The 23,535-nt window shown below is 38.0% G+C and overlaps 1 protein-coding gene across 2 annotated transcripts in view; it reads left to right on the plus strand.

Moving 5' to 3' along the window:
• The first annotated feature begins 3,164 nt into the window (after positions 1 to 3,164).
• Positions 3,165 to 23,535, plus strand: part of IFT52 (intraflagellar transport 52) — a 41,206-nt gene continuing 20,835 nt past the window's right edge. The window contains exons 1-8 of one of the 2 annotated variants that reach the window (XM_043989971.1): positions 3,165 to 3,288; positions 8,311 to 8,435; positions 9,820 to 9,907; positions 12,175 to 12,304; positions 12,429 to 12,504; positions 15,692 to 15,763; positions 18,496 to 18,622; positions 20,896 to 20,982. In XM_043989971.1, the coding sequence (XP_043845906.1) occupies positions 3,268 to 3,288; positions 8,311 to 8,435; positions 9,820 to 9,907; positions 12,175 to 12,304; positions 12,429 to 12,504; positions 15,692 to 15,763; positions 18,496 to 18,622; positions 20,896 to 20,982 (726 nt within the window). In that variant the 5' untranslated portion in view covers positions 3,165 to 3,267. Of the gene's footprint in view, positions 3,289 to 8,310; positions 8,436 to 9,819; positions 9,908 to 12,174; positions 12,305 to 12,428; positions 12,505 to 15,283; positions 15,399 to 15,691; positions 15,764 to 18,495; positions 18,623 to 20,895; positions 20,983 to 23,535 lie in introns of those variants that run through there. The other variant, XM_043989972.1, reaches the window with a different exon arrangement.

Genomic DNA, 23,535 nt, shown 5'->3' on the forward strand with positions numbered 1-23,535 from the left:
CCACTCACTTTTCAATCTGATCTACAATCTGGCTTCTCTTCTTATTGCTTGATAGAAATTGCTCTCTTCAAGGTCACCTTCAGACCTCTACCCCACAAAAAAGTAAGAGCGGGGCAGCTAGGTGGCGCAGTGGATAGAGCACCAGCCCTGGAGTCAGGAGTACCTGAGTTCAAATCCAGCCTCAGACACTTAACACTTACTAGCTGTGTGACCCTGGGCAAGTCACTTAACCCCAATTACCTCACTAAAAAAAAAAAAAAGTAAGAGCGCCCTCTATTAGGTTTTGGGAAAGATACAAAGTTATTAATTCTTAAAATTCTGAACTTAAGTATCCAAACCATTTCCATATCCCAAGTGGAAAAAGGATGATTGAATATGAAATTGTGACTCTATATATAGTAGAATTCAACACATTAATTTCAAAGCTGCCCAGATTATCTGTTTATCTGGGGCTCCATCTGAATGTCTGTTTTTGTGCTCGTTTCTGGGCAACACATATACTAAAATTACAATACAGAGAAAATTAGCACAAACTTCTGTTCTCTTTTGTACATTTTCTTTTAAATATTTCAACTTTCTTTTCTTCTGTCTCTTTCTTTCTTCCTGCAGCATTAATCACTGAACCTGATCCTCACTCCCCAAAGATACAAAGAATCCTTGCTTTCAGGGAGGTTACAATATAATAGAAGAATAACACAGAGCTAACTGTAATACAAAATGTGTTGTTGTTTAGTTGTTTGTCAGTCATGTTCCATTATTTTTTCTTGGCAAATTTACTGGAGTGGTTTGCCATTTCTTCTCCAGCTCATTTTACAAATGAGGAACTGAGACAAACAGGATTAAGTGACTTGTCCTGGGTCCCACAGCTAGTAAGTGCCTGAGACCAGATTTGAATTCAGGAAGATGAGTCTTCCTGACTCCAGGCCCAGTCTTCTTTCCACTGTGCCCAAAGTAGGATATACAATAAAAGGTCATGTGAGGTCTGAATAACACACAAATTACTGTGATACAAAGTAGGATATACAACAACAGGTCTTGTGAGGTCTGAATAAGGACCTCATGCACATGGAACTGGGCAAGCATGGCAGTGGGCTTCATTTCCATTGAAATAATACATGTGGTTTTCAGGTTGCCAAAGGGCTTGCATCAGTCAATCAGCAAGTATTTCTTGATGTCTATTGTCAAATTATTGTTTCTCTGATAGTGTGGCTTTATGGCCTCTCCCCATCCTAGCTACCTTTCTTTGAGCACAGTCCGACATAAAAATTTCCCTCCTAAAATATAAGGATACCTGGAGCTGGACTCAGTAATGCAGAAGGATGCTGACCAGAGCAGAGGATCATGGGACCATACAACTGAGAGCAGGGACCTTTCAGAACGCCTAATCCAACTCTTATTTTATAGACAAAGATATTTGAGATCAGAAAGGTTGAATGACTTCCCTCAGGCCATAGTAAAAGTTTAAGGAACAAAATTAGGATTTGAACCTCAATCTTTTGTTAAGAAATTTGTTAATCTTTCCACAATTCCAGGCTATTGCTTCCCTCTTGTTGGATCCTAGACTTCTACCAGTGCAGTTTCAGAAGACATTCCTTTACCAAAGTCACCCACTGATGACTCATCCTGGTATGGAAGTGACCTTGGGTTTTAGAAGCCAATGCCAACACAGCCTAATTCTGGCAGTCCCTACCAAATTGGAAAGGCTTCCAGTATGGTCTAAGAAATGGATTATGTTTGGAAGGAACTGATTAGCACCAGTATTGTTGGTATCCAAGTGATCTTTTCTTCCACCACAGCAATTCAAAAAGTTCATCTAGGAAGGCAAACACGAGTTTGTTTAGCCCCTACGCCTTCAATGTTCTTCCTTCTCTTTGCGTGTCGATTTGTTTCGATTCCTTTAAAACCCAGATGCTACCTGGTTCATGTAGCCTTCTCTTTCTTCCCCCTCCAGTTGGAAATGACTTTACTCTCTGCTCTCTTTACAACACTTTTGTAATGAATTTTTGTATTTTAGTTATCTGTATTGGTGCTTCACCCCCCCCCCCCCCGCCCAAGTGTGACCTAGCTGGTGCTGGACTAGTCTGACTGATATTTTATCAATACAACTTGTTTTCTGTTGCTGTCATGTTTTTGTTTTGATTTTTGTAACTCTAGGAGATGCACCCTGGTGTAGCTCATGGAGTGCTGGCCTTGGAGTCAGGAAGTTAGGAGTTCAAATGCTCCCTCTCTGAAGCATACTAGCCTTGTGAATGTTAGCAAGTTATTTAACTTCCCAAAGCCCCAAGCAGGTAGATGAGTAGAAGATCTGCGTCTGTAGGAATTCCCATACCGCAAACATCCCACACCCACGAAATTCGAGATTAGGATTAAAAAACAAACAAAAAAGGGGCAGCTAGATGGCGCAGTGGATAGGGCACCGGCCCTGGATTCAGGAGGACCCGAGTTCAAATTCGACCTCAGACACTTAACACTTAACTAGCTGTGTGACCCTGGGCAAGTCACTTAACCCCAATTGCCTCAAAAAAAAAAAAAACAAACAAAAACCGAGGAAAAGATTTTAGTCTTACCCCTACGTAGGCTCCACAGGGGTAAGGATCATGTCATCTAAACTTTGTATTATTCCTAGAAACCAACAGTGCCAAATACTCATTCAATTGATGTACCGCCTAAACATTGAGCTTTTTTGATTTAGATTGACCTAGTGCTAAACCGCCCATTGCAAGCACTGACTCTGCCCACCCGCCTATTATCTAAACGGGGAGGGCGCGGGAGGGGGGGGGAGCAGCCAATAGGCTGGCAAGAACGCGTCTGGAAGAAACCATTACTCTCCTGGGAACTGAGGAACATGGATGGTTGAAACTTGTTATCTTTCCACGTTTTTAGTCATTATTATTAAAAACAAAAATAAATTATTTAGGACTGGCGTTCTCTCAAGAAAAAACTAAGTTCATTTTTGTCTTAATCGTATTAAAGAAAATGGGTCAGGCCATTGAGTTTAGTTTCAAGCCAAATTTATCCCGGCTTGGACCCTACCTTTCTCTTGCATCTCTCGGCAAACCCGGAGCTGCGGGGCACAGGGGGAACGTGTTGCGTCACCACGCTGCACGTCGCCCGGAGGCCCTATAAAAAGGTCCTCCATCTTAGTAGTGGTCGCCCGTCGGTGCGCCTGCGCGCGGTGCCGCCCGCCCGTTGCTAGGCGGGGCGGAGGAAGCGGCGGCGGCACCTGGAGACCCGGCCCCCAGTGATGCCCGTCGGCGCTGCAGGGCGATGGTGGTCAGTGGGCCTCAGGTAAGAGGGCTTCCGGCTCGGTCCGGTTGCGGGTTGCCGGATGAAGGCCCCCTTCTCCTCGGCTTGTGCCGGCGCGGTATCCCAGGGCATGGGCCGGCCTGCCCGTTTCCAGGGGATAACCCTAGGCCCGGAGCCCCACGCGTAACCGGGATTACTGTGTTCTGTTAGCATTCAGAGCGGGAAAGTACCTTCGAGCTCTCTTTATTTTGTAGATGAGGGGTCAGGGAGGTGAAGAAGACTTGCTGAGATTTGAACCCGGGTCTTCTGACTTCAAATCTAGCGCTCTTTTCATGGTGCTGCGCTGATTTTGGACTCCTAGATTTTGACTTTTGTGTATCGGAAATGACCACCTTTATCCTCCCACTGGACACTGGGCGCCCCAAACGGAGCTACATCTACTCTGGCCATCTTGCATGCATGCTCCCTCACTCTGATTAAAACATTTTTTATATCATTTGTTTTTACATCATTTTCCAAATACACTTCTCTTCATTTCCCTCCCCTACCTAGGCGAGCCTGCTTTTTTTTTGGCGGGGCATTGAGGCTTAAGTGACTTGCCTAGGGTCACACAGCTAGTGCGTGTCAAGTGTCGGATTTGAACTCAGGTCCTCCTGAATCCAGGGTCAGCGCTTTACTCATTGCGCAACCTAGCTGCCCCCCAACAAAATACTTTTGAGAAGCTTAAACTTCCGCAAAACAACCAACCAAAATATGCAATATATGTGTGTAACCCCCCCCCCCACCCCCGCCCGTAGTTCACCCTCTCTTCAAAGAAAGGACAAAGGTGCATCTTCCTCGTTCTTTTTCAGCGTCAAACCTCTTGGTCTCTACAATTACACAGTCCATGCTTGGAATGACTTTACCTTTCTGAAAAGACCTTCCCCCCAAATTCCCAGTTCACATCCTTACCTTTATTCAATTCCCCTAATTACCTTACCTGCTACCTCCTATATGAAGTTTTTCCAGATCTCCCAACTGTAAGTGATCGATCTCTTTTCAAAAGTTGAATGCCTCTCAGTTTGGCAGCTCCTATGCACTTAATTAGTATAGACGTTATTATATAGAGGCTGTGATTCAAAGCATTCGATTTGGAAGTAGAAGACCTGACTTCAAAAGAATACTGATTTGGATTTGTTCCTTTGGGCTTTTACTTTGTCTAGTTTTCTTTGATAGATCTTCATCCATGCCACATGCCCTACCTGTGGTTGTACACCAAGGCTCTGTCCTGGGCTTTCTTCTCTTTTTTCTCCATACTCTTTCTCCATGGGTTTAGTTACTATCTCTGTGCATATGACTCCCAGATCTACCTATCTATCCCTAGTCTCTCTCCCAAGCTCCAATTCTGCATCATCAATTAATTACTTATTGGATATTTTGAATTGGATGTCCCAGAACCATTTTAAACTCAATAAGACCAAAACAGAGCTCTTTATCTTTCCTTTCAACCCAACCTTTCTTCCTAACTTTCCTGTTTCTGTTGTATAGTTCACGACCCTATTTTATGTCTTAGTTTTGCAGCTTCAGTTTTTTTTGCATCCTCAAATCCTTACTCATCACATATCCACTCAGTTGCTATATCTTGTTTCTATCTGTGTATATATGTATATGTCTATGCATATACATATCTACCTCTATATATGTCTATCATCTATCTATCTATCTATCTATCTATCTATCTATCTATCTATCTATCTATCTATCTATCTCTGTCTACTTCTCTCCACTCATATCACCATCACTTCAGAGTCTAATCCCTTCTCACTCTGGACTATTTGCAGTAATCTTCTAATTGATTTCTCTTCTTCAAGTCTCTCCTTATTTGAATCCATCCTCCACAGGACCACTAGAGTAATTTATTTTCTTAAAGTGCACAGGTAACTATGTTGCTCTTTTCAATAAACTGCAATGATTAACTGTCATCTCTAGAGTCAAATCTCTCTTGCAGTTAAAACTCTTCACAATCTGGTCCCATTCTACCTTTCCAACCTTGAAATATTTTACACCCTCTACATACTTGAGGTTCCAGCTATAATGGTCTTCTTGTCATTTCTTGCCTTTGGACTGGCTGTTCCCCATGTATAGAATGTTTTGCCTTCTCCTTTGTGGCTCCTGGAATTCCTAGTTTCCTTCAAGATTCAGCTCCAGTGCTACCTTCAGCTTGAGACCTTTCAGATCCCTCCTCAATACTTGTTCCCCACAAGATTACATTTCTTTTGTATGTTTTGTGAAATACCTGTGTATTTTCACATCCTCTCTCCCATTACAGTGTCCTTGAAGGAAGGGATTGTTTTGTTTTTTGTCTTTGTATCCTTGCCAAAAGGGGTTGCTTATAAATGTTTGTCAATTGTTTGTTTTGATATCTGAGAACCTACACGTGGTCAGGAGCAAATAATTTTCCCTCTCTTTATCTCGGTTTCCTTTTCTATAAGATGAAGGAGTTGGACTGAATGATTTGTAAAGTATTTTATAGTTTTAAATTCTGTGATTCTGTTTATGTTCATGTCTATAAGATTTAAAATTCTTTGAGGACTACATTTTGTCTTGGTGTCTTCAATACTTAAGAGTTTCTTCAACTAAAAATTCTTCACCGGGTGGCCCATCTAGTGATGAACCTCTTCAAGCTTATCCGGCCAGGTTGGTCCTCAGACGACAGATTTAGCCTATTGGTGGGCCTATACTTAAGGTCTTTTTAGTTTGGTTTAAGACCTGTCACATGGTTTGTACTCTGCTGGCATTGCCTTGGAGATCCCTGTTTCCTCTTTATGCCATGGTGAGGTTTCAGAATAGAACGTTACTTGGAAGGCCATTAATGTCTGCTTTTTGGGATGCCCATAAAGCTGAGTAAAACAGATTCTGGAAGGATGACTTTAATAATTTGATTTAAGAGGTAGGTGTAGCTTAGTGGAAAGAGTAGTGGGTTGGATTTTAGTCATAGTTCTAATACTGCCTAGTTATGTTACCATGCAACAAATAACTTATTCTTTGTGGGTCTCTGATTTTTAAAATCTGGCTGAGATGAGACATAGTGTAAGAAGCCCCCAAGAATACTTGTCCTTATAGTCTTTCTTTTCCTAATTCAGCAATATTCTCTAATGTTTGTACTGGAACCAAGAACAACTATGGGATTGATTCCCTGAAGCCCTCAGGAATACTTTGATGTGAGAATACTCACTTTGGGCTTCCCATTCAGTCTCTGTATCATCAGGATAGTTCACTGTCTTTTGGAACTTGGTTTTGAAGTCCAGTCAGCCAGCATTTATTAAGTGTCTGTTGTGTGCAGGCCCTATGATAAGAGCTGGGGATACAGAGAAAGGCAAAATAAGTCTCAAGGAACTCGTAATCGAATGGAAAAGACAATATACAAACAAAACCAACTATTGACAAAAAAAAAGATTTTTAGAGTTTACATTGGAGATAATCATGGAGGGAAGGCATTATTAAGGGGGAAACAGGAAAGGCTTCTGGCTGAAGGTGAGATTTAGCAGAGACTTGAAGGAGGCCAGGAGGTAGAAATGAGGAATAACATTCCAGGGATGGGGAACACCTTAGAGAAAATGCCCAGAGTCAAGAGATGGAATGTCTTAGATGAGTTAAGCATCACAGAAGCCAGTGCCATGGATGGTAGACTATGAGGAGAGACTCCCTAATACAAGGATCTATGTCTGTATATTTTAATGACATTTGAGTCCTTCATTTATAGGAGAGGTCCTCTAATTATTTTCTCTACATATAACTTCTGTTGCAGAATTTTTAAAACAGATACCATTGAACAGTTCAGACTTAAAATTATTTTAGTCTCTATTGTTACTGACAGTAATTGTTCTTGAGCTTCTTATTTATTGAAAAATTGATAGATATGGTGCATATCTTTAACAGCAATTTTTTGGTTTACATTTAGCGATCCTTATATTTAGCAGAGGTATTAGTGGAAAGAGCACTGGATCTAGAGGAAAAGGAACTGCATTGAATCGCAACTGTTAATTATCTCCTGATTCATCTCAGGAAAATGACTTAATTTCTCTGGAATTCAGGTTCCTTATCTGTAAAGGAGAGGTTAGATCTGATGATCTCTAAGGTCCCTTCTAGTTCTAAATCTGGCATCCTCAAACTTTGACATAGCTTCTCTAAGACTTCAAAAATGACGTTTATGGATACCCCTTGTTGGCTTGTGATACGGCAGTGAGGGTGGTTGTCTAACCCTTTGACTTAGAGCTGTGGGGCCCCAAAATATCATTGTTAGTTGGTAACAGAGCAGCAAAGTAGATTAGTTTTAGTTTGGGAGAAATCAGTTGAGGAACAGTTTCAAACTGGAAATGGTAAGTGATAAGATAAGGTTTGCTGTCTAAGGATTAATTTCTTTGGTATTTCACAAAATAATCTGGTTGTTGCCTTTAGTGAGGAGGCTTAATGGGAGGAAACCACAAAAAAGATTCAGTGGTTTATAGGCAAAATTAATGAAGAAAGGTCCAGGAATGGAGTTCCTGTTGAGGAATGAGATAAAAAAGACACTAGGCAGAAGAAAAGGATATTAGAAATATAGTCCAAGGGTCATAGAAATAAAATATTGGCTTGAGGAGATAGTAGGGAAAAGATAAGAGATAGGTAGGGGAGAGGTTCCAGATGAGATGCCCCTTTTTCTCAGTTGAGTATTGGGCTTCTATTTAGAATAATGGATTGATTCCCCCCCCACTCCCCGCCCCAGTTTAACCTTGGAGACTTGTATAATATTATTGTAAGCTGGTTATTCAAATAAAACCTTTTAAGTATGATAAGGGAGAATTACAAATGTTTATTCTGCCTTTGGTTGTTTCCCTTATTCTAGATTTTAGAATTTGGGGTATTATATATTCAGAATATATTTTTAATGTCCTAGTTTTGCTATATATAACTTTATAATCTTGTAAATCTATTTGATTCATTTAGGAACAGGCATTACCTTGCTATTCCAGTTTGTTTTCTTTGTTTGGATTATTATATTCTCCAAGTATGTTGCCTTTTACTTCTCTTTCCTTTTTACTTGAGGTAACTATGGAGAAAGAGCTTCGAAGCACCATTCTCTTTAATGCATCAAAAAAAGAGATATTTACCACCAACAGTGGCTATAAGTCCTTACAAAAGAGGCTTCGTAGTAACTGGAAGATTCAGAGGTGAGTAAGTGACTACTGTTTTCTATTCTTAGTAACTGTAGCTGCCTAGGAATGAAAGCCTTTTCTTCTGTCTTTTGTGGTAGAAAGGACCATTTATTAGATTATTTAAGAAGGAGTTGAGTATAAAGATAATGAACCAGTAAATAATTACCATTACTTCTCTTGCAAATTAGTAAACAAATGTCTATTTTGAATTCAGTGGGAGTTGGCTCAAAAAGTACAAAGCAAGAAGTTATGCTAGTATAATTTTCTGGTTTTGAGTGTTCTTAGAACAGCTAAACAGCTTTTCAAAAAATAATCTTAAAAGTCATCTAATGATACATGTTTGAATAGGATCAGTATAAAGGAAAGAAAATCAGTATATTCATTTTGCTGTAAAATGAATCTAGAAGTATTTAAATTAATTATTAATTATTAAATTAATGATGACTTAATCAGATTTCTAGTTAAAGACCATAATCATTCAATATTTTCACTGTATAGGTAATTTTCTTTTGTAATTTTCTTCTTTACTGGAAATATTTGAGCGGAGTCCAGATGATCACCAATGGGAATAATGTTTAAGAGGTTCTTGCATTTGGTGGAAGGTTATCCTTTAAAAATTATTTAAATATATTTTTTCCAGTTACATGTAAAAACAGTTTCTAACCTTTGATTTTTTACAATTTTGAGTTCCAAATTCTCTCCCACCCTATCCCTTCATTGAAAAGATAGGCATGGGCAGTCATGCAAAACATATTTCCATATTAATTATATTTTAAAGAAACGTAGACAAAAAAACCACCAAGAAAATAAAGAATGTAAAAAAAAGTTTGCTTTGATCTGCATTCATATTTGATCAGTTCTTTCTCTAGAGGTGGATAGCATTTTTCGTCATAGGTCCTTCAGAACTGTCTTGGATCTTTGTATTGCTGAGAATAGCTAAGTCATTGACAGTTGATCATTGTGCAGTATTGCTGTTACTATGTACAATGTCCTTCTGCTTATTTCACTTTGTATCATCAGTTCATGTAAATCCAGGCATTTCTGAGAGCATCCTGCATTTCTGAGAGCACAATAGTGTTTCATCACAATCCTATACCTTAGCTTGTGTGCTTTGCCACCACAAAAAGAGTTGCTATAAATATTTGTACAAATAGGTCCTTTTCCTTTTTAAAAATTTCTTTGGGATAGAGATATAGTAGTATTGCTGGGTCAAAGGGTATGCGTAGTTTTGTAGCCCTTTGGGCATAGTTCCAGATTGCTCTATAGAATGGTTGGATCGGTTCCCAGCTGGTGGAAGGTTGTCCTAAATTGCCTCTCAGTTCCATAACATCTGCAAAATAGAATAATTCAGAAGCAATTCTGAGCTTTATAATTATCTTTGCTTAATTTCCCCTTTTAGTTTAAAAGATGAAATCACATCAGAGAAATTGATTGGGGTGAAATTGTGGATTACAGCAGGACCAAGGGAAAAATTTACAGCTGCTGAGGTAAGAACTATTTGCAAGTAAAGATAAATCTTGTATATCACAAAGTACTCCTGGATTTATTAGTTTCATATCAACTTCTGTGTTTGTAATTCTTTTGTTAAATTCATTTAGTTACCTCCTATAGAAATAAATTCATTAAACGAGAAGGAACACTCTTCAAATTAAGAGTTATTCTGAATAAAGCAGCCCTTCTCTTTTTCCTAATACATAATAGAATATCTCTAATCTTAGTATAAGGGCATTAAGGTATTCTGGTACTTTTCATGCTGATATTCTTTAGATAATCACATTTAATATATGGAGGAGGATTTAGAATGATTTTTCTTTCTTTCTTTTTTTTGATAGTGGTATAGCAGTGAAAATAGTATAGAAGAATTAGGGTAGCATAGGGTAGCTTATATGTGAGATACAGTTTTTTTCTCTTTGTATTGTAACTTTTTTTAGTGAGGCCGAAAGGTGCTACGGATAGAACACTGGACTTGAGTCAAAGACCTGAGTTGGCTCTGACTCTTTACTTCACCACTTAGTCTAACCTCATTGGTTTCCTTTTTTCCAACCTCTCCTAACTCTAGTCCATCTTCCACAGAACTGCCAAATTGGTATTCCTAGAGTAAAGGTCTGACCTTGTCATTTCCTAGTTAAAGAAGTTAAAAGGTTTTTCCATTGTATTACATTGCCTTCATTTATCTCTGAACTTGATGTATCCTTCCAGAAGAGTATAAACTTCTTGTAGGTAGGGACTAACTCATTTTTGCATTTGTATTTTCAGTACCGTAGCACAATGCTTGACATAGTAGGCAGTAATAAACACTTGTTGATTGACTCATTGGGCAAAGCTCTGTGACTCATTTACAAAATGGCTGTAATAACACTTGTACTTTCTCCCTCACAAAGTTGTTACAGGGAAAGTCCTTTGTAAGCCTTTAAGTACTATAAAATAATGTTATTATCTTTACTTTTTTCCTGTTAATGCTCCTAATTTTTGCTTTGAAAATTCTTTTTGGAATTGTTATTTTTTGTTCTGTTTCATGGAGAGTGAAAGACCCAGCTTATAAAAACTGTCCAGGAAATAAAGAGTTTGGAAAATACTTTCTTGCTCTATAAAGTACAACTTGACTGATAGACTGCTGCTTGGTTCCCCTTCTGTTACTTTTGTGTTGTGAAAAGAGGAGTCTGAGTAGTTCTGATTCTGTATAGATGCATTTGTCTTCTCTTCCCTTTCTCTTCACCCTTAATATTTTATCTGCTTGGTCAAAGGGCTGATCAGGATATGAGAGTTAAAATTTTAAAGTGGTTCAAGGGAAGCTAGGTGGCGCACTGGATAAAGCACTAGCCCTGGATTCAGGAAGACCCGAGTTCAAATCCGACCTCACTTAACACTTACTAGTTGTGTGACCCTGGGCAAGTCACTTAACCCTCATTTCCCCGCCTCCTCAAAAAAAGAAAAGAAAAGAAAAAAAAGAAAATCTACATAAAAAAATGGGGCAGCTAGGTAGCCCAGTGGATAAGACACCAGCTCTGGATTCAGGAGGACCTACCCCCCTCCCCCCCAAAAAAAGTGGCTCAAGGAAGAAGAGGTGGCTTCTAACTTTGTTACTATGTTTTTATTATTAAAAAATGAATACCTTTATACATTTTGTCATGTCTACTTTTCTAAATTTTGTTGTCCTCTTTATGATGGTGATGGTTTCCCCTGTTATTAAAGGATTTCTCATCTGAAAATTCGTCTTTGTAAAATATAGTAAATGAATCATCAGTATTTTGGAGCTTTGTGCTTAAAGACAAGCTTGGTGGCCTTGTGCAGTGATCTAATAAAAGGCTTATTTCTATTTCTATTCCATTGCTTTTTTTTTTCTTTTCTTTTTGGGTGAGGCAATTGGGGTTAAGTGACTTGCCCAGGGTCACACAGCTAGTACGTGTCAAGTGTCTGAGGCCAGATTTGAACTTGGGTCCTCCTGAATCCAGGACCGGTGCTCTATCCACTTATTCCATTGCTTTTTTTTTTTTTTTTTTTTAGTGAGGCAATTGGGGTTAAGTGACTTGCCTAGGGTCACACAGCTAGTAAGTGTTAAGTGTCTGAGGCCGGATTTGAACTCAGGTACTCCTGACTCCAGGGCCGGTGCTCTATCCACTGTGCCATCTAGCTGCCCCTATTCCATTGCTTTTTAAAGTTAAGACAAAAGAACCCAAGCTATAACTGAGTGTTTTTACTGATTGTATTTGAGAGTAATTCCTGATATATTTGTATTTTTTTTTCTTTTGTGTAGTTTGAAGTGCTAAAAAAATATCTTGAAAGTGGTGGAGATATCCTTGTTATGCTAGGAGAAGGTGGTGAATCCAGATTTGACACCAATATTAACTTTCTGCTAGAAGAGTATGGGATCATGGTTAACAATGGTAACCAAACTTTTTGTAAATTTGTGGCCATGGAAATAATATTTTCAGCTGCTATTTTTAATCTATAAAATTTACTATTTATTTGTAGTCTAGTCTATAACATCATTTTTTTCTTCCCCTGAAGATGCTGTGGTGAGAAATGTATATTACAAATATTTCCATCCTAAAGAAGCTTTGGTGTCCAATGGGGTCTTGAACAGGTAAACATATCAAAAGCTTTAATATTATTACTCATGCTCCTCTTGGTCTGGTACTTCACTGCTCCTGCCAGTTATACTTTCTCCCTTCCTACCTCCCCCTTTTAGTCCATGTGTTGGGGATAATTTATCTCCTTTCATCTTGTAAATTACGTTCTTGAGGCATAAGTCAGAATGTACCTTTTTGCCATATTCCATGAAAAGAGAGCTTCATCCCAATACATGTATTACCTTCTTTTCTACCAAAGAGTATGTATATTGACATCCTTGGTGTTGTTCTCACTATTACAAGGGTGTGAGTGTCTAATTACATGTAGTTCTTTAAGGTGCTGTATAAATTAAGATGGGCATGGTACTTCCCTGTTGGTATTTTATAATATAATATAAGGCAGTCAACTGGGAAAGGATACCCAGTCATCATATTTATGGTAGGTTATATTCCTAGAAAATGTGCTGTCAGTCCAAACAACTTAAGTAAATAGGAGTTTTCATGGAAACAATATTATGTTATAGAGTTATGGCCCAGACCAAAGACCTGACTTTTTATACAAATGATTACAAACACCATATTTATTAATTACAAATATATTTATTTATTATTGTTGTTTATTGTTTGATATGGAACAATTAAGTAGCACAAAACAGCATCCAGTTATGTTGAACTTAACATAATAATATATTAGCTTATTATACAGAGTTCTTATTCTTCATAATATCAGCCTTAGTTCTGCTGTGACATGTTAGAAAGTAGAGAAGGAATGCCTTTGTTAGGTTTTTGTATAGGTTAAAAGAAGTGGAAAGACATTCCAGGAAAAAAGGAACAGCAAAGGTGAGACTGACCATGGATAGTTTGTAATCAGTCACATGGTCATTTTGGCGTCTCATATTTGAGAGTAGTTAGAGATAATATTGACTAAATACAATATGTGGCCAGATTGTAGAGGGCTTTTAATTCTAGGTTGTAGAGTTTGGGATTCTTCATGTAGGCAGTAGAAGGCTATTGGTTGTATTTTTGAGCAGGTCAGTGGTATGCTGAAGTTAATACTTATGTTAAGTATAACCTTTAGTTTGGGGTCTAGTGTATTTAGTGGAGATCATGACTGAAGCTTGGAAGTTGGAATAGTATTATTATTTGAGGAAGATTTCATGGACACTGCATGACTTGAACTCTTTGGAAGAAAAGGATTGCCCAATGATGGCATTTCTAGAAGATGGCATGGCCCAGAGGAAAATGTACATAAAACGTATTTAGTGGGGCAGCTAAATGGTGCAGTGGATAGAGTACTGGCCCTGGATTCAGGAGTACCTGAGTTCAAATCCGGCCTCAGACACTTAACACTTACTAGCTGTGTGACCCTGGGCAAGTCACTTAACCCCCATTGCCCTGCAAAACAAAAACAAACAAACAAACAAAAAGTATTTAGTAAAGTGGGAAGAATCTTTAGAGACAAGTAGGAAGATATAGAAGACAATAAAAGTCAGAGACTCTGTAGTACTTTGATGAAGATCTTTGAAGCTTGAGCATATTCTTGATATATACATATATTTACATACATATGTTATAGGCTCTTGTTTCCAGGAACTAAATAAATAGCAGTTATTGTCAGGTCACCAAGCATTTATTAGTAAGCCAGGCACTGTGCTAAGTGCTGGGGATACAGAGGGAGATAACACGGAAGTAACTATGTACAAACAAAGCATATACAGAATAATTTGGAAGTAGTCTCAAAGGAAAGGTGTTAGCTTTAGGGAGGGTCCAAAGGCTGTCCTTGAAGAAAAAGAGATTTTAGTGACACTTGAAAAAGTCAGGGCAAGTCAGGAAGTGATAAGAGATAAGATAAAAGAGCCTTCCAGGTTTGAGGGACAGCCAGGGAATATGCACCTAGTTGAGAGATGGAATGTCTTGTGCAAGGATTAGCAAGAGGACTGGGGTCACTGGATTGTAGACTATGTGAAGGGGAGTAAAAGCTAAGGGGATGGGAAAGGAAGATGGAGCCAGGTTATGAAGATTTAAAAGCAAGATGGGAAGTTGTGGTGGTGGTGGTGGTGGTGGTGGTGGTGGTGAGACTAAAGATAATGAGTTCTGTTTTGGACTTTTTAAATTTAAGGACATCACATTCAGAATATCTTATAGCCAACTGGAGATGCAAAACTTGAGAGGTTGGAAGAGAGCTTAGGGCTGGTTAAATGGATCTGATAATCATCTGCGTAGAAACGAGAATTAAAGACATGAGAGCTATGGAAATCAGCAAGTGAAATGGAAATAGAGGGAGAAGAAAAAAGGGCCTAGAACATTATCCTGGGTGACATACAGTTAGTTAGAGAACATGACCTAACTGAAGGTTCCCCAAAGGACACTTGGAAGGAGTATTCTGATAGTTAAGAGAGACCCGGAGAAATAACAGTATTAGGAAAACCTAGAGAGGAGAGCATCAAAAAGAAGAGGGTGATGGACAGTGGCAAAGGTTGCAGAGAACTCAAGAGAGTGAGGCTTGAGGAAAGGTTGTTGCAATTGGCAGGTAAGATTTTTGGTAAGAGAACAGTTTTCAGTTGAACGATGAGGTCAGAAGCTGGATTGCATAGAGTTAAGAAGAGTGAGAGGAAAGGGACTGGAGGCATAGATTGAGTTTTGCCACAAAAGGGAGGAGAAATATGGGAAGATTAGCTAACAGGGATGAATGGATCAAAAATGAGAATTAGACACAAAGCAGATATCTTTCTGCTGTGGCAGGAACTGTTATAACACAACTTTCTTCTCTGTCATATATGTCTCCCTCTCCAGATCTTAACCATCCATTTTCAGGGCCCAGCTCAAATTCCACTTCTACAAAAAGCCATTCAGCCTGCAATTCATCCCTGAAGTCCTTTAGCACTAATTGTCTATACCATTCATCCAGGTACTTAATCACAGCCTGCCCTGCACTATTATTAAACTGTGATACATGTATGTCTTTTCTTTCCAGCTAAATCAGAAGTGCCTCTTGGGCAGGAACTTTTGTGGGGTAAAAAATTTAAAATAGTCTAAAGTGTTTGCCTTTCTGTCTTAGATTGCTTTAGGCTCTTTTTAAAAAAAATTCTTAAAAAAAAAATCTTGCAGACCTCTTAAGACTTTATATTCTTTAGGTATTTTCTGGACATTTGTATTAATATTCAATTTTTTTAAAACTAAGTTTGTATTTGCTTCTTTAAGGGAAATAAGCCGAGCTGCGGGAAAAGCTGTGCCTGGAATAATTGATGAGGAAAGCAATGGAAATAATGCCCAGTAAGTGTATATTCTTAGTTTCAGGTTTTATTTTTTTCCTTTGAACTGTTAACACTGGAAATTCCAGGATGTCATCTAGGATTTTTTTTAGCTTCTTTATGCACTCTCATTGCTGAGTTAATAGTAAACTAAAAGGGGGGGGGGGCAGCTAGGTGGTACAGTGGATAGAGCACTGGCCCTGGATTCAGAAGGACCTGAGTTCAAATCCAGCCTCAGACACTTAACACTTACTAGGTGTGAGCTTAACACTTACTAGCTGTGTGACCCTGGGAAAGTCACTTAACCCCAATTGCCCCAGCCAAAAAAAAAAGACTAATAGTAAACTAAGGGGTAAATTTTATAGCTTTAGAGAGTACTGCTGAGATGGGGTGTAAGGGATGTTCAAGGAGGACTAGCACCTATGGTGTCCATCTTTCACCCAGCTCTCACTTGGGACTCCAAGAAGCTGTAGCATGCACAGTGACCTTACCCTAGTAGAACCATCTAGGCAGACAGGCATCAAACCCATTGGTGAGTTAGTGGGATATCTGCCCCAAGCATGTGAAGACTTCCCCTAGCAGAATGGGCAAATAAGAAGAGTTTGTTCCATGGGCCATGAAGGTGGCTAAAGCAGGTGCAATGGATCAATTAGAACTTGGTCAAACATGGAAGATGACACAGTCACCCTCTTCATCCTAAGCCATTGCCATTGTCTTGACTTTTGCCTGCCAATGGACTTCAATGATTCAGGAAGAGAGAGTTTGACTACTTTGTGCAACTCTGCCTCACTTAAATCCAATTCACACAGCACTCAAGATATCACTCTGATATCATTGGTCCTCTTTAATAATGAAGGACAAACAACAAATCCTTAGAAAATTAGGGAAGTAGCTGAAGTTGAATGCTTTGTGAAGTGAAATCAAAATCTATTCAAGATTAAGTAGTCTTTTTTGTTTGTTTTTTTTGAAGTTTTTTTTTTCTATTCTTTTTTTTTCCAGGGCAATGAGGGTTAAGTGACTTGCCCAGGGTCACACAGCTAGTAAGTGTCAAGTATCTCAGGTCACATTTGAACTCAGGTCCTCCTGAATCCAGGGCCGGTGCTTTATCCACTGCACCACCTAGCTGCCCCCTAAGTAGTCTTATTAAGAGTTAAGATTGGACTTTGGAGAAATGGATTCTATTTCTGTCTCTTTCACTAATTTTTCTTCCTTATAAAATGAGGATATAATGTTCCTTCTGTCCCCAGAGAGTTGTTAGGAGGATAAAATATGTGACAATTTTAAAAAACAAAAGCAGCTACATAAATGTAAATTATTTATCTCAAAAGGAATGCCATCCTTTTTCTTATATAATCTTAAAGTTCAAGGTGTACTAGATTGATCAAAGCAAATGAGCTTAGAACCTTTGAAGATGCTTGTCCAGCTTTGACCCTACTGTTCCGGTCTTGCCATGCAGTTATGTCATTGTATATGTATTATTATTCTCTGTGTTGGTATCTTATCCCTCTACTAGACTGTAAGTTCTTTAATTATAGGTGGGGACCTTGTCTCATCTAATCTTTTCAACTCTGACAGCCCTAATCTTGCTGTCTTTTACTGTGTACACACTTGCTTAGTAAATTTTGGTGTATTTGCTTTTGTCATGGTCACAATTCCCTAACTGTTGAAAATCTTTTTTCTAGACCTTTAAAACATGTTTAAATACCTCAGTACTATCAAAGAGTGGTATTCACACACTTCATGAGGGACAGGGTTTTTTCCCATTTACTCTACTCTTCCTTTCTCCACTAAAAAAACAAAAAACAAACCTGACTGGATTCTTTCTTTTTTTTTTTTTTAAATGGGGCAATGGGGTTTAAGTGACTTGCCCAGGGTCACACAGCTAGTAAATGTCAAGTGCCTGAGGCCGGATTTGAACTCAGGTACTCCTGAATCCAGGGCCAGTGCTTTATCTACTTACTGTGCCACCCAGCTGCCCCTGGATTATTTCTTAATGGTAAAGTCTTTTTTTCTCCTTTTTTCTTCTCAATAATATTTTATTTAAATTTTTCCAATTACATGTAAAGATGGTTTTCAACATTCATTTTTATAAGATTTTGAGTTCCAAATTTTTCTCCCTCTTACCCTTTCTTCCCCCCTCTCCAAGCCAGCAAGTGATTTGATACACATTGTCAAGAAGAATTAGAACAAAACAGAAAAGCCATAAGAAAGAAAAAACAAACAAAAAAAGTGAAAATAGTATGCTTCAATCTGCATTCAGACTCCATAGTTCTTTTTTCTGGATGTGGAGTGTATTTTCCATCATGAGCATTTTGGAATTGTCTTGGATCATTGTATTGCTGAGAAGAGCTAAGTCTTTTACAGGGTAAAGTCTTTTAATACATGGATGAAAAGTATAGGTATTAAGCAATATTTACATTTCCATTTTTCTTGTATTTTCCATATGAATATATTAATAATACTATTGTTGTCCCTTTGAGATCATCTCCAGTTTATCTTGTATGTATCTTGTTTGTATATAGTTGTTTGCATGTTTTACATGCATAGTAAAGAGACCACCCTGAGAGCAGAGACTCTGTGCCTTTCTTTGTATACCCAGTGCTCAGCCTTGTGCTTGGAACATAATAATAAATACTTTTAATAAATGCTGCTTGTCTTCAGTTGATCCCATTTGTTGTTAGGAAAATCAAAGTCTGGTAGAAAAGATTCTTTATCAAATGTTTTTATTTTTAACACGTCTTACCTTTTTCGTAGGGCTCTCACCTTTGTATATCCATTTGGTGCCACACTGAGTGTAATGAAACCAGCAGTAGCTGTTCTATCAACTGGGTCTGTCTGCTTTCCCCTTAACAGACCCATTCTGGCTTTCTACCATTCTAAGGTACAAATTTCCTTGAATTTGTCTTTATGTACTTTACTTGACATATATAAAAAGAGCTGTTTAAGACATTTGGACCAATTTGTAACTTGTAAATAAATACCCTTGTCCACCATTACAGAATTCTCCCTTTGGTAGTTTGTAAAGTCACATCCATTCATATGCAAATAGATTTCCTGAAAAGTCAGAATGAACTAGATTATATATAGTGTGATGCTGCTGATGTCAGTTTTAGTTTATCCCAGGAAAACTGAAACAGGAAAAATAATGACTAACTTCCTGTTCTAGACACCAAGCCGTATCTCTCTTTACTTAAAAAGTTTATATGCCTTTGCTGCTTAAAATAACAAAATAAAGGGAATTTTGCAAATGTCCTTCCCCAAATAGCTAGAAACATTTTCAAATGAAAACAAAATGTAGTTTTATAATAGAAGCTAGATGTGAAAACAGTGTATTTCCTTTTACACCCACAAAAGATAGTTGTACTATTTTTAAGTCCCCTTGGTAAAACATGTTTTAACATCAGTTATATGGAAGAATCCTAGTGATCTGATTTCTCAACTATGAGCACATATACTTCATTTTAGAATAGTCAGCACTTAATGAATACCCATTTTAGAATAGTCATTACTTAATGAGTGAATACCCACTGTACAGAGAACATCACTCAGCTTTGAGCTCTCTGCTGTGTACAGCTAGGTCCTTCTTAGTGCAAACAGCTAGTCCCCTGAAGTGGTTGCATGTATTCAAATAAGCACAATTAGAAGTTATAATTACGTAAAATATGGTAATTGGTTCCAGCCCAATGGAAATAGACTGTGCAAGTTTAAATAATGCAACCACTTCTGGAACTTTGTTATTCAACCACTTCAGGAACTTTGTTATTCGACCTGATTGAGGCCTGGCTGTATTTACACCAGAAAGGTTATTGTCTCTTTGTTTCCAAGAAATGGTAACCATGATTTTTCCTGACTTTTCAGTGGTGCTTTGTGAACACAGTTTCTATGAAATCAAATCATGAAATCAAAAAATAATCCTATTAGAAATCATTGGCAGTTTCCGGGTTAGAACTTGGGTATTGGCTCCTAGTTCAATGTCATTTATATCACTGAGCTTATCGTTACCCCTTTCCAGCCCTTTTGCTTTACTAGAATAGAATTGTTAATATGAAGGGCAGGGAGAGAATTTGTCTTTAACTAGACATCCTTTTTCATTTAGCTGGAGGAAATTATAGACAAAATGCTGGAAGAGGAAGCTGAAGACAATGGTAGAATCTCTGTCAGGGCAGAAAAAAGGATTAGAAAGAAGATCTATAATCTATTTGAGAGAAATGAGGTAGGGAAAAGATGGTGATATTAGGGAAAGGAAAATATAAGATGAAATATAATTAGTAAAAAGGAAAGTCAATTTTTTGAACTTTCCTTCTGGGAGTTACCTATAGTTTGTTTCCATTCACAGCAGTATTCAGTCATTTGTACTTTTGTGAAACTCTACCAGTTGAAACCTATATTTGAAATAGTCTTCAATTATTTCCAATGATTTTTTTGTCATTCTTTTGTCTCCTTACCCCAATGCCCAGTCCAATGAATGAATCAGTTTTTAATGTGATATCCAGTATTAATTTCCTGAAAAGATTTTTTAAAAAATTGTAGAGTTTGCACTTTTGTATCCTCCAACTCATTAAAATGTTTAACTCATTAAAATATACAAAATACCTGTTTCAGACATAATTCTGTTTATTTGATGCCAAACAAAGCTGTTCCTGTACCTTTTAGGTATAATAGCTATAAAAACTGATTTTGAAACTCATAAATGTCTTCATGACCTGATTACACATTTAATAGGTCCTAACTCCAATTTATAGCTTACTTTTGGATCTATCTTTTTCTCATTTTTTAAGACCATGAGAAGATAATTATCTTCTCATTATACAAGATAATAAAAAAATGGGGGAGGGGGAACACATAATAAAGCTTGATTGTCATTGTCTCATGAAAGTAGTATTACCTTTAAAAGTCAAATAGAAGAATATGCAAGAATTTAAATGAGAATGAGATTTGGATCATAGCACATTATAGTATTATATAGTGTTTTTAACCCTGGCTATTTTGCAGCCTTGATATAATATTTGTTTAGTATATGTAATTTGTTTAGTTTATAAAATATACTCTAAACAGTCATAGATTCTACCCATAATGTATAGATGGTGATGAGAATAAGCTTGTCAAGTTGTGCTTTTGACCTGTGTGTTTCAATGTATTGTCTGTCATTGACAGAACCAAGGTGGAAAGTTGGCAGTGCTAGGTTCTTGCCACATGTTTAGTGACCAGTATTTGGATAAAGAAGAAAACAGCAAAATCATGGTAAGATTTTTTTGGAATGATTATTTTTGTTATCAATGAATATGTATTATTTTTGTGCCTTTGGTGCATTCAGTCATTTGCAAAACAAGTAAATAATTGAGAAAATAAATGCATTAGCCATTGCTAGTCCAGCTGTTTCATTAGGACAACACAAATGAAAGAGACCATATTAAAGTGTGAGCTTCAACTGATAAGCTAAAATATAGAAACAGATCTATTCATAGTGTTCCCAAGGCCTATAGGCTTTGGGTCAGGTAAATCATTAAATAAAATGATTCAAGGAAAGAAGACTCAGGTTGGGTTACTTTAACTGAGAAATTGAAAACTGAAGGAATGGTCTTAATTGCTATGATGAGAAACTGATTTAGATCTTATATTCATGGAATTTATATAAAATTTGATTGTCTTTATAAATACTCTTAAGTTTTATACAGGTTCCCCCTCAATCAGTCAAGCATTTATTAAGTGCCTACTATGTACCAGGTACTGTGCTGGGTCCTGGGGATATAAAGACAAAAAATGAAACAGTCCCTGCCCTCCAGGAGTTGACATGCCATCAAGGTAGACAACACTTACATATATAAGTATATACAAATAAGTACAAGATATTTAATTCTAGGAGGGAAGGTACTAACAGCTGGGGTGAGCAAGAGAGGCCTCATGTAGAAGGTGGGCACATAAGCTGAATTTTGACAGGAACTAAGGATTCTAAGTGACAGAGATGAAAAGAGACTGCATTCCAGTCCCATGGACAGCCAGTCTAAGGTGTTGAGATGGGAGATGGATTGCCAAGTATAAGAAACAGTAAGACGGTCATGTTAGCTGGACCATGAAAGTCCATATCAGAGAGTAAGGTATAATAAGGCTGGAGCATTAGGTTGGCAAACAAAGGAGTTTATATTTATCCTAGAGACAGTAGACGCCACTTAAGTTTATTGAGTAGGACATGGGCTTGGGGAGACCTGCACTTATTTTGCCAGCTGTATGGAGGATGAATTGAAGAGAGGAAAGATTTGAAGCAGGGAAGCCATTAACAGGCATTCTTGAAACAGTACAGCCAAGAAATGATAAGATGTGATTGAGGATAGTGGATGTGTGAATTCAGAGAAGGGGGGACATATTTGAGAAAGACCGTCGAGATAGAAATGAGAATTGCCAATCGAATATGTGGGGCTGAGAAAGAGTGAGTGAGTGAGCAAGGATGACAGCAATTGAGAATCTTTGTGACCAAATGGAAGCTAGTGCCCTTGGTATAAATAGGCTGATGGTGGTTTCAGACATATTGGAAATGTCCAGCACACAGCTGGTACTGTGGTAATAGAGCTCAGGAGGAGAGGCAAGGTTGTGGACTGGGGTGTCACAGGATTAGGAATAGGAGGAAGGAAATAGGCATTTATTATGTGCTTACTATGTGTTTTACAAATATTATCCTATTTGATCCTTACAATAACCATGGTGCTCTTATTATCCCCATTTGAAAAAACTGAGGCAGAGGTAGGGACTTTGATTTCACTGATTTAAGAAACTCTCTCGAGTGAGGAAAATCTCTATCAATGAAAGCCAGCACTTTGTCTGAAACTTATTGTCTAGGCAGTTAGGTGGTAGGACCTGGATTTAGGAAGATCTGAGTTAAAATTCAACCTCAGACACTTACACTGTGTGACCCTAGACAGTTCACTTTAACTTTTGTTTGCGTCAGCTTCTTCAACTGTAAAATGGGGGTAATAGCACTACCTACCTCCCAGGGTTTTTGTGAGGATCCAATGAGATTATGTTTGTTGTGTTTATTTAGCATAGTGCCCAGCACTATATAAATGTTACTTATATTAAGAGAGTTGGGGCAGCTAGGTGGTGCAGTAGATAGCATACCAGCCCTGGAGTCAGGAGGACCTGAGTTCAAATCTGACCTCAGATACTTAACACTTACTAGCTGTGTGACCCTGAGCAAGTCACTTAACCCCAATTGCCTCAACCCCTCCCCCCCAAAAGAGAGTTGCCTAGATCACTGAGAAGTTAAATGACTTGTCTAAGATCACAACCAATATATGTTAGTGGCATGAGGTAATGGATAGGCCATTATATTTGGAGACAGAAGACCTGGGCTTAAATCTCACCACAGATACTAGCTTTTTGATCATAAATAGTCACAACTTTTTTTTGCCCCAGTTTTCACATCTGTAAAATGGTTGGATTTGATGACCTAGCATTTTATCAGTTATGCAGTGCTGGCCTTGCCATCTGCATAGAGATGGTAACTCAAATCACAGGGAGGAGATGAGATTACCAAGAACCATATACTGAAGTATATGTGTATTATGTATGTATATATGTAGAGAGAGAGCTTGAAAGAGAGCATTCAGGAAGATAGAATGGTCAGTGGTGTCAGATGCTGCAGAAAGGTCAAGAACAATGATTGAGAAAAGACTGCCAGATTTAGCATCTAAGAGATTGCAACCTTTGGAGAGAGATGTTTCAGTGGAGTGATAGAGTTAGAAGGCAGGTGGCAAAGGATTTAGAAGTAAAAGAAAAGGAAGTGAAGGCATTAGGTGTAAA

Source organism: Dromiciops gliroides, chromosome 2 (assembly GCF_019393635.1).
Source record: "Dromiciops gliroides isolate mDroGli1 chromosome 2, mDroGli1.pri, whole genome shotgun sequence".
NCBI classification, from domain to species: Eukaryota; Metazoa; Chordata; class Mammalia; order Microbiotheria; family Microbiotheriidae; genus Dromiciops; species Dromiciops gliroides.